The sequence below is a fragment of the Amblyomma maculatum genome, chromosome 8 (assembly GCF_055883805.1).
Source record: "Amblyomma maculatum isolate TAMU_Amacu chromosome 8, ASM5588380v1, whole genome shotgun sequence".
Taxonomy (NCBI): Eukaryota; Metazoa; Arthropoda; class Arachnida; order Ixodida; family Ixodidae; genus Amblyomma; species Amblyomma maculatum.
Window position 1 is genome coordinate 122,329,189 of NC_139351.1, and position 10,932 is coordinate 122,340,120.

Consider the following 10,932-nt stretch of genomic DNA (forward strand, 5'->3'; position numbering starts at 1 on the left):
GGCTAGGCCTACTGATGATCAACGAGCGGTGCGCTGCTCAACATGTGCAGGTAACAGATCGCTGAAGAACGGATGTCCCTAGTGTCAGGGCATCATAGTTTTACCTCTAGGTTGTAGGTAATCTTATTTGCTATCTTGTTTTGTATATTTAACTATTTCTCAATTCTCATCGAGTTGGATACATCAGGGGGTGGCTGTGTATTGTCCAAGTTTCTTGCATGCCATATTGTGCTGATTGGGTTCTTTCATTGAGCCCTTGTTGTTTTTTAGTCTTGGTAACATGCTTTTCCCTTAGACTTCTGTCCTTGTTTCTTTCTCTCTTTCTACAGGTTCCGTCAGCCTCCAACAAAACGATTGGCGTAAACCTCGAAAAAGTGCTTTCCGGTAGTGCATCTGAGACATTTCATGCTGCCTTGAAGGAACTGCTGAGGACTCGGTTGGTTTTGTTTCTCTGCTATGAGAGGAAAAATTCTATTTGATTTCTATTTGAATTTTTTTCTATTAGAAATTCTGTTTGTCAGAAGCTATTTGAACTGTAGGCTCATTGTTTCTTGCCTCAGGGAGAAATTGAAGAGCTTAGAGAACGTAGTCAGCTTTAGTATGCTGCTTCTTGCGCTATGTAAGCAGCAAGCCGCAGGTAAAGAAGTGCTAAAGCTGTGCATGTTAAGTACAATAAAAAAAAATTACCTGGTAACTATCAAAATGCAGAAGATTTTGGCCGTAACATTACTCAAGGGGCTTGTATGAGGTCGTGAAGACGTGTTTCCAATACGAATTCTTGCTTTCTCACTGAAGTCACCCAGAAGAGGTGCGACTCTCAATGTGATCGAGGAGTTCCAAATAGCTCTGGATCCCCCAGCTACTGTGTGACGGTTCGTTAACTTGCTTAATCATTAATTCCTCAATTTTGTCTCTGTAGTGTATCTTGTTCATACTCATGAGCATACTGTCCTAAGCTACTACATCATGTGAAAGACCACCCGACATACTAGATATAAACGTCTGCTTCAACCAAAACATACGAATGTCCCTTCATAGCAGAGAGGTAGTGTGTCAAACTCAGGATTCAATGGTCCCAGGTTTGATTTCTATCTCCTGCCAACTCCGCCATGTCAGGTGTTCTCTTGATGCTATTCAACCCACCAACCAATCAGTGCTATGTCACCTGCCAGCCCGTCACAGCTTGTCAGAGGCATGCTCATAGTTCTTCAATCCCAGGCAGCATAAACACTCAGTTTTCAGGAGAGTGGGGCATTAAATAATGTCACATTGCAAAGCGATCTGCAGAGACTTGCTGGTGGGCATTCTCGTGGTTCTTGGGCCATTGACAGCATAAACGGTGAGTTTTTGTGATAGTGGGTCATTTAATGCTGTTGCATTGAAAAGAGATCTACAGACACGTGCTGGTAGGAACTAAAGAACTTAATCAGTGATGCTGTGCTACACCCCTCCCCCCCTTCCTCATTTTTTACAACAGTGCACCTTTGGCAGCCCCCTTGGAGCAGAGCAGTGCTGTGTCTCGCGACTCCTGGGTCCCTACACCTCAGCCTGCAAGAAATCAGGTAGGTTGGCTCCCCAGCAGAAAGGTGATGCTGGGGGCTTACTGGCAACATATAATAGAAGATTCCCGAAAAAAGGCGGGACTATGGTATATTCTCACCTTTTCGTGAATAGGATGCTCTGGAACCTTTTCTGCACTGTTGTTTTGTTGTTTTCATGATCAAAAATAACGAATATATAGGTTTTTGTGTTTATTTTTATTAAGAGGAGGAAAGCAACTGTTGCAGTAGTATACTACTTTTTAATCAGTTGCCTTTCAGCCATAAAGTAATATGATTAATTTCCATTAACGCTGCTATTAAATGAAAATAAAATGTTCCCCTATGCTCTTCTATGTGTTATTGACTGACTACTGGCTTCCTTCACATTGCAGTAGTTGATGATTTGACACATTAGTATACAAGAGAATCAAGTGGACCACCATGCAAAGCAACATCCAATGAAGGTTATGGGTTTGGCTTCCACCCATGTCATGCTGTCTTTTCTTCCGACTTTTCTCATATCGCGTGCTCCTGAAATGATCACTAGATCACATTTCTTTTCTGGATAAAACGAAATAAGACTACCTAGTGGTTTCCGTGACTTCGATTAATGTTGGTTTCTTTATAGCCCAGTGAATACCCCATTTCCCAAACCTTGTTGGCTTATCGTATTTATCCTGCTAGGTGCTTGCAGTCTAATTTGTGGTGGAGATGGTATTTTTGTGAGAAAAGCTGTAAACCCACCTGACTTCTCTCGTATTGGACAACAATCACTTGCGCCTACCTTATTGCGGAAAGCATCGACGCAGTAGCATTTCATTATCATGAAAAACAGGAAGTATAAAAATGAGACAGAAGCAGGGGGAAGACATGCTTGGCAGCGAGTTCTAGTGAGCCCGTTTGATTGAAATCTTGTCAGTGAGTAGTATTGATTTTGCTGAACATTTTGCGCTGATTGTGTATGTTGCATTTTCTGCACACAGCTAAGTTACTATATCATCATTATTGAGTCAAACACACCTCATTCAAACTGATGCCTGTGTTCTGTCAGCATATAATTTACAGAAATTTACGCTAAAGAGACTCTGTTTGCAAATGCTGTTCTCTGTTTTCTCTTTCAGGCGTTCAACATGGCCCCGACCGTGCCTGACATTTCCGACTGTTCGGTAGGCCTAGCTTCAGGACTGTCGAGGTCGGAAAACGCGTATGCGAACCTAGGAGCTACCCGCACCCCTGTCACTGACTCACTAGAGACCGCCACACGAGCATTTGCTGCTCAGTCTTCTAACGGTGTGTTCAGCGCTCAGACTGCTGTTGTGGCTACGGCTACTGTGGCTACCCCTACTGCACAGTATGGAGCCGCGGCAGCTGTTGAATACGGAGCTATGGCAACTGCTCACTACGGAGCTGTGACAACTCCCATGCAAGGCCAGGGTCAGCAATTCGACACTTGCGGGAATGTGGTAGTGGCCCAGTTCTCGTCACCTCAGCAACACCACTGGCCTTCCTCGGTGAACGAGCACCACTCGACGGAAGACCTAGTGCCCGCTGCAGTCTATGATCGGATGAGGCACCAGGACGAGCAGCTCCAGGAGTTGAGGCTACAGATTCAGCGCCTTTTGAACCCTGTGGAAGAACCTGGTCGCTTGAAGACACCGGATTCAACCCCTCAGCGAATAGAAGACGGGCTGTGCCGAAGAGGCGTAGTGAGCAAATTCATTCTGTTTAAAGTGTACAACACTATACATGATGGCCTATGGTGGTAAAAGTTAGTAAGAGCAAAGAAGATGTCAGGTAAAAAAGAATAGGATGAGAAAAAAAAAAAACAGGCCTTATCAAGCAGTTTTTCTTTATCAAAATGATTCTAAAAGGAATCCATGCATCTTACTAGAGGACATTCAAAAAGTGGCCTATACTGTGCGAATATAATAAGCGTATAATAGTGAACTGAGGTCCATACCTTGTCTTTGTAAATGCATTCTTTTTTGTCAAGGGCATCTAAGACACGTGACTCAAAGGTCAATGTCAGGTATGCCATTCCGGAGACCTTCAGTTAGTGTTCACTTTCACAAGCATTTGGCATGTCTGATTGTTCTTGCCTCACTAGACCATGATAGAGGGCCATAGCGTGTGTTAAAGTTGGACTTATTTTTATTACTGTGCCTGGCAGGAGAAGCTCACGCGTGAAGCCTCCACCATGACGGAAGCGGCCTCCGATGTCAAACTTGTGCACCGGTCCATACAGACGGATAAGGTGGCGATTGAGGGTTCTGCCAACCAGCGCTGCACCTTTTGTGGTTACCGTCAGCAGGCTGTGCAGCTTGTTCGGGAGGTCCCAGAGCGCGACACCGATTACACCCTCTTCTTCCCTGAGAAGTCGCCACACTTGCTGAAGCCACAGTCGGCTCCTCAGAGGCCAAGTCCCAGGCCCGCCCACTTAGTGTCGCCAAGGTAGGTACCATTCAGTTTGGGTCACAGTGAACTAAAGTTTCGTGCTTGGCAAAGGCACACTCTAAAATCAAGTGAAATTTTAAGTTTTATTTTGTTTCTATTTCGGTTTTGTTTAGAAAAAAGCTTGCCATAATCTATTGAATTGTTACACGTGTGCTGTATGCTTGCAAGCCTATGCTGTAGTACTTGATTTCAAATAGTGTTTCAAGGTAGCCAGCAATTGTAGCTGGCACCTTGACCTCTACCTACCATCACTGGCTACGTAGTGGATACGTCGAAAAACTACTCAAAAGCCATCTGCTACAAAAGGCTTAATACAAGTGATTTAAACTTGAGCATGATATTTAAAGTTATAATACTGCAGCCAGCAAATGAAAGCATTTACACATGATCAGGCACATACTACGTGTGAGCGTTACTTCTCTACAGCATGCTACATGATTATGTTGCTGCCTATTTAAAGTAATGAGTGATATTATTGCTCATCTTGAATATTTACAGTTTTGTGAAAATTTCTGTTTAAATGACTTGGACGATATGGGATGCCCAGGTGTCGTCAAAGTTTGAAGTTCAGTGTAACCATCATTGCCTTGTGGTCAGAGAAGTGGATGCTAATGAGTTGAACATCGAGATTTGTGCAAATGATTTGCTGGGTTGACAAAGACGCTTTGGGAGTTGACAAGCTTTAAGGACGTTTTTCAGTAAGAAATCCCATATATAATGCAGACCTACATGTAATTCGATGTGGAATTTTGGGATAACAAAAAACTGCAAAAAAGTTTTCGTATATAATGCGAGCGAGGAAAGCTCATAAAAAGAGTTTGCACTGCATTTCATGGTCGCCTTGCCAGGCGTAAACAACCTGCACTCACGCGTCTGACGCTACCCGCGCATCCTATTGTATCTCGCACCGTGCAGAAGTGCTTGGCGTGCGTGCCTAGGAAGTGTTTGCGAATTTGGGTGTGTAGAAATCATCCTTGTTTGGTGTACTACCTGCTAAGAGTCCCTTGATGGAGACATTTTTCCGTAGAAACTCTTCTTCGGCATTGCCAAATGCATTCAGTATCCCTCGAAAGTGCAACCGATGGGCTTTTTGAGAATGAAAGACCCATGCAAAATGCCCTGTGCTGCTTGCGCGGTCCTGACGCCATACCATGTGTGCGCATCCCAATTCCAGTCACGTGCGCGTCGTAAGCAGTGCGGTCACAAGGTCAGCATGATGAAACGAAAACCATTGAAACAGCCAGCCAATGCCACCGCTAAATAGCACCTCCTCTTGCAGAAAGCCTCATGCTGATAGCACTGAATAATAACTAGAACTGTAACTGCAAATTTAAGCTGAAAATTGTTTGGCTCCACATATAATACGAGGAGACAAGTGGTGAAAAACATCATGTTGTATGCAAGTTTTTATGGGAAGCTTCATCTTTAACAGCATTAATGGCTCTCCTTTGCAGATCCTCTTTCATGCATGTGCTTTGTTACTCACTTAACCGCTAACCCCTTAATTGTGCCTTTAATATCTCGCACAACTCATGAGCGTACCACCATAAGATATGTGAAAACCCACTCGACATAGGAACTCCGCTTTAACAAGCCGTACAAACATGTCTGCACAGCATAGGAGTAGCTTGCCTGACTTGGGTTCCAAGGGATCCCAAGTCAGGCGATGATTGACATCTCTCCTTCCCATCTCAAACAAGCTACCCAAATTGAAAGTTCCTCCGAACTCTGTTATAGTGTCACGTCTTGTGATGTCACACAAACCGCTGGTTAATCTGTGCCTGACCTTGTAACCTGCCTGCTACCACATGCCAGAGGCATGGTCATGATTTTTCAAATCTGCGAGGCTTGAAGTGATTGACATCACCGGGAAATTTTCTTTTTCTTTTTTTGCAGTGGCATATAATGATGATGCTGCTGACAGAGCCCCCTATTATGCCTCATTTTTTTCCACCTTTCGTTTTTATTTTGGCGATTTTCTACTTCAGAGAGCCCCCTGAGCCACTACCAAGGCCTGCTTTTGCCCACAGCAGACCTTCAGATTCAGTCCTCACATCCTCAGTCTCATTCAGGGATGACCCGTTTGTACCACAGGACAGGGCAGACAAAAGGTGCGTACATGCTGTGCATATTCTTTTGTCCACGAGAAATTGGTGAACTACAACTCCCTTATGGGCTCTCTCAAAGAAGCTGTCTGTATGGCCACAGTACAAGCATTTATTCATTGTGTTTTCAATGATCCATTAAGAATTTTTGCACCAGCCCATGCGGCCTGTAACGTCAAGATTCTGCTGTACAAGAGCCTGCAATTGTTAACAGCATAAAAACTATCCGGGCCTAGCTGTAATAGATTTAATGTCAACAGTAACTTAAGTTTCCAGGGCCAGTGGCTACTTTGCGCGCCATTGTAGCTAGTAAAGGCACGCAGAGTTGTGAATCAGAAACATCGGGCTGTGAATCGCAGGGATTCCAAGTCAGCGGCAGAGACGTTCATCCATCCGCGACTCGAGTACGAAGAGGTGTCTCGTCTCGGGTCAAGTGTGCCTAGACGAGGTCATGACGACCTCAGTATGCAAGTGGACCGCATTGCACAAAAGTACTGCCCAGAGGGGACTGGCCTCCCACCGACATCCCCGTGCCCTGCCGCCAAGGGAAGGACACCAGTCTCGCTGGCCACACGTGCCTACCTCCAAAACTACGGGCTTGCCTCTGATGCCAGACCAGCGCAAGCAGATGCCGGTGACAGTATGGAGCGCATCCTCGACATCAGTGCACTCAGGAGGCTGCCTAAGCTGCTCTGATGCGCAGCACCATAAACCTGGGGCTTCCGAAATGGAAGCCAGTGTGCCTTAGGGACAGTGCTGTTCTTCTCACATAAGTTGTGGTTTGATTCTCGTTGTCTACAGCAAAGGGAAGCTGTGTCATGATTTTATGAGGTAGCCAACATGGTATCTCAAGAGCACATGAGAACTTTGGATTGCTCGAGCATGATCTCTCTGTTCCATGCCAAGATGGTTCGTAAAGGCCACCAAGGAAATAATTGAGGCAGATGGAGTGGGGGAGGGGCGGGATTCAATGTCCTGCTGCGATCAAAATAAGCATCATGACCGACTTGGCAAGAGGTGTCTTAGCGTTTAAAAATGGAAAAAAAAAAAAAAAAAAAAAAACGATGAGCAATAAGCATGCTTCACCCTCACTTCAGCAAGGCACCATTTCCATGCCAACACATTCCTTTTTTTTTTTTTCCCCGCACAGGTCTATAATGCCACTTAAGTTTTTCCAGCTGAGAACATTTTAAAGATGTATCACAAGTAGGGTCGTTTTTCCGGGTAAAGAAACATTCGCAAACACAAGACAAAAAGACTTGCAAGAAAGAAAGTTAATGGTTTACACTTTATCATGTGGGTCTTTGTGTCCCATGTTAAGGGGGGACACTGGTCTTAGAGCTATTTTCATTATTTTAAAGCCAATCCTGATAAAATCATACCCTCTTGTTCAGATTTTTATGCTGATTTCAAAAATGTAACTTGTTTTTCTCTATGTCAGTTAATTCCCGAGATAATAGTATTAATTATCCATTTAATTAGTACTTCCGCGCAAAAAAAATGCCTCTATAAGACATCATTTTTAATGCATGGCGATACAGTACAATGACCAAAGAGTGCAATGATCAAAGCAGTTTTTCCATTTTACCCTTATTAGCAATTTTGCTGCACTTTGAAAGTTGTCCTTCAAGACGTGCCTATCATGCTTCAATTAACTTGGCAAAATAAAAAATTTTTGAAGCTTGAATAAAGAATTTTGCTTCGATCATTGCATTCACTGCACCTTCAGCTTTATTTAGAAAAAGGAATTACATCTCTATCTGTCCTAGATGCAGAGATATCGACGAACTAAACCAGCCAAGTGTCCAAAATTTGAGTTTTGAGAAAATGGGAAAAAACAAACTAGGCACAATTTATTCAAAATTTCAAAAAGATATATACATATTTACACTTGCAGACAGCTAATATGCACCAGGCATGTAATCTGACTGCTTGGGCTGACTAGAATGCCGCTTTTTCAGTGCCCGATGCATGTTTTCCGCAGAGGCACGCTTGCGTACTGATTCGGCTGTTCGGCGCCTGTCCTTCTCAGCCATCCTCCTGATATTCTGGACGCCAGGGTTCATATTTAGCTCACTCAGTATTTTTGAGCATGCTTGTAGGTTTCCTGCATTGAAGCGGACAACAGCCTCCGCAACAGCTGCTTGAACGGAGAACAGTGACGCATGGCGCTCCTTTGGTGCGAGTGACCATATTAGGGAGTGCAAGCTTTCATTACAGTTCTGGGTTTTTCCCTGCTGGCACCGCTCCAGCAGCTTTGGGTCTGCCAAACGCTCATAAATAGGCAAAAGTGCTTTGCACACATGTGGTGGCAAACTGTATCTGTGCTTGGGAGCAGGCTCTCCCTTGGCTGCAGCAGCATTCTGGCGGCACCACGAGTTTGCGCCTGTCGGGCAGAGGGTGTGATTTGACACGGTATCATTGGAGGTTACGTGATGATAGGTAGCCATCACTGCCTTATGCATTGCCCCAACATCTCCAGCATGGGACTTCAGGGCCCAGCTGTAATACGATGTCAACTTGGTGACAAGGTCGCCTGTCAGCTTTCCTTTGCCACTCAAGCTCTCTTTTGCATCACTTTTATGCTTGGCAATTGCATTGCGTAGGGCCGTTCCCATCCGCTTCTGCACATAGTTTGTGCAATCTTCTTTGCTGATTTCGATGTAGCCGTACACAGCTGATTCTTGCAATGCAAGAAATGTGCGGCTATCGCCGTCTGAGAGCATGGTCGTGTACCTAAGGCCATGTTTCTCCAGTGACCTTTCAAACAAAACAAGTCCGGCCTGAACTTCCATTTCACCGGACTTTTTGTCCGTGTTCTTTTGGCACAAGTGGCTTTCTTTCCACGCCTCATAGGACGGATCACCTTCTTTAGGCCCACGCTCACACCCAGCACAAAAGTTACTGAAAACTACATAGTCGAGTACCAGTCCAGTAAAAAGTTCTACTACGGCGCCGACACCGATGTGGGATGAATGACCCCGGGTCATCCATGAACCATCGAAAGAGACAGAAATGTTCCCGGGGTTGTCAAGGTTCAACTCGTTATAAAGTTGCCGAACAGAACGGGCGCTGTCTTTCAACACTCCTTCGGCTGCGCGTGTTGCTGCGGGCGTCAGCTTACTCTTTACGTAGTCCTGCCACGTTTTCGTGTGCAGGCCACGATGAGATATGTTCATCGCCGCAAACACATCATTCAGCGCCGTTTGCCTATGTCCAGTACTTTGCATCGCGCGTGCAGCAAGGATATTCACGGCAAACGGATTTATCTTCTGGCTGCCTTGCACGCGCGGCGAACTCCATGCCGATGAAATGTCCCCGCAAATCACGCACGCGAGAGAGAGTTTAACGGCTAGACCATATTCACGATTTCCTTTTGAAATATGGACATCCCCGCCACACACTTTGCACTTCACAGCAGACAACAGTTCGTTCAGCGACTCCAAACTCACAACAGTGAACGTCGTATCGTCCGCACGGCAACCGCCGGCCGCGTCAAGAAGACGGGCGTCAGAAGTGGCGATGAAATCCGCTTTCCTCTTCGTCGCTGCGGTTGAACCCAGCTCCTGCAGCATTCCTTCGGCTTTTCTTTTCTTTTCAATCAAGTCCGAAGGCTGCAGCATCGTCGTGTCGTGGCGGACGCGTCCGCTGGGCGTAGGCGCCGCCGAGCTCGCTAGGCCTATTTCGTCCGCGGGGACTTCTTGACTTGCCGCTGGCTCCTGCACATCCTCGGAGTTTTCGGGTGCCGCAGGACGGTTCCGAAAGTTGTCGCCGCGCGCACTCTTCTTCTTTTTGCCGAATTTGTGGCGCGAGCGGAATTTACTGAGGGGCATCATCTCGCCTCGGTCTCGACTCAGAACAAAATGGCGTCTCGGACGCTTTCAACGGCTGCTGGCCCGCCGCATGCAGACGACGTGCGATAGAATCAGCCAATCGGATGGCTCAGTTGCAGTCACGTGCGCTCAGCAGCGAATCAGACGCCGCGTTTTCGTTTTTCTTTGTGGTTATTTTTCTCAGTGGCCATTGAGGGCAGACAAGCGCTAGCGGCGGGAAATTGAAACCCAGAAAGCGCTCTTTCAAATGAGCCTAACATGGCCGAGATCGGTCCGGCGGAACGGCAGTTGCGCGCAACGAAAAATGTGCCGTTTTATCGTCTGCTGCTGCGCAAATTCAGCCCGCGCGATGATTTCAATTCGTTATTATGCTGAAAATACTGACTTCTGGAAGAAGAAAATTGGTGAACTTGTAGATTAATAGCCACAGATTCCAAAAATGCCATTTTCAGAAAATCGGTTTTTTGGTCATTTTTTGGTCCCAAAGACCCGTGTCCCCCCTTAATGAACTGTGTCACTCATGAAAACAGTGCATTTGAGCCTGGTATGAACTTGCAAACAGCAGCTTTTTGCCTTGGTCTTGCTAGTAACTTGTAACGAAACTATAAATAACAAGTGTTACAAACTTAATGTGAATCATTCTGCCATCTTTTTTTTTGCAGTGATACGTGTAAAAACTCTTCAGTGACAATTTTTTCGTGACTGGTGTGTGCAGAAGCTGTTTTATTAATTTCAACAGCTTTCAAAATAGTTCTTTTATTAGCTCTGGTACACGACATTAAAATTTCAGAGGTTAATTTTACTCGTCTGCTTCTTAATGCAGTAACAGCTGCTGTAATGTTGAAATAAAAAAAAAAATGGTAAGCTAAGTTTTACAGCTTAGCGCATCAGTCAGCATGAACTCACAGCCATTTGCCGCCGAACAGTCTGGAGCGTTTTTTACTGTTGCGGCAACGCTTTAAGGTGCCTTGATGGCCAGCATTGGAACAATGAGGCGCC

The 10,932-nt window shown here is 45.4% G+C and overlaps 2 protein-coding genes across 3 annotated transcripts in view; one reads left to right on the forward strand and one right to left on the reverse strand.

The window, feature by feature from the left end:
• The window catches only part of LOC146182407 (uncharacterized), a 119,683-nt gene extending 112,269 nt beyond the window's left edge, over positions 1-7,414 (forward strand). For both annotated transcript variants that reach the window (XM_084577496.1, XM_084577497.1), the window contains exons 10-15: positions 330-436; positions 1,478-1,562; positions 2,663-3,247; positions 3,712-3,992; positions 5,984-6,106; positions 6,460-7,414. In XM_084577496.1, coding sequence (XP_084433622.1) covers positions 330-436; positions 1,478-1,562; positions 2,663-3,247; positions 3,712-3,992; positions 5,984-6,106; positions 6,460-6,796 — 1,518 coding nt within the window. In that variant the 3' untranslated portion in view covers positions 6,797-7,414. The remainder of the gene's footprint in view (positions 1-329; positions 437-1,477; positions 1,563-2,662; positions 3,248-3,711; positions 3,993-5,983; positions 6,107-6,459) is intronic.
• A 497-nt stretch (positions 7,415-7,911) lies between these two features.
• Positions 7,912-10,446, reverse strand: LOC146182410 (uncharacterized). The gene has a single exon (XM_084577499.1). The coding sequence runs from the start codon at positions 9,934-9,936 to the stop codon at positions 8,002-8,004; it is 1,935 nt and encodes a 644-aa protein (XP_084433625.1). The 5' UTR covers positions 9,937-10,446; the 3' UTR covers positions 7,912-8,001.
• Positions 10,447-10,932: the final 486 nt, after the last annotated feature.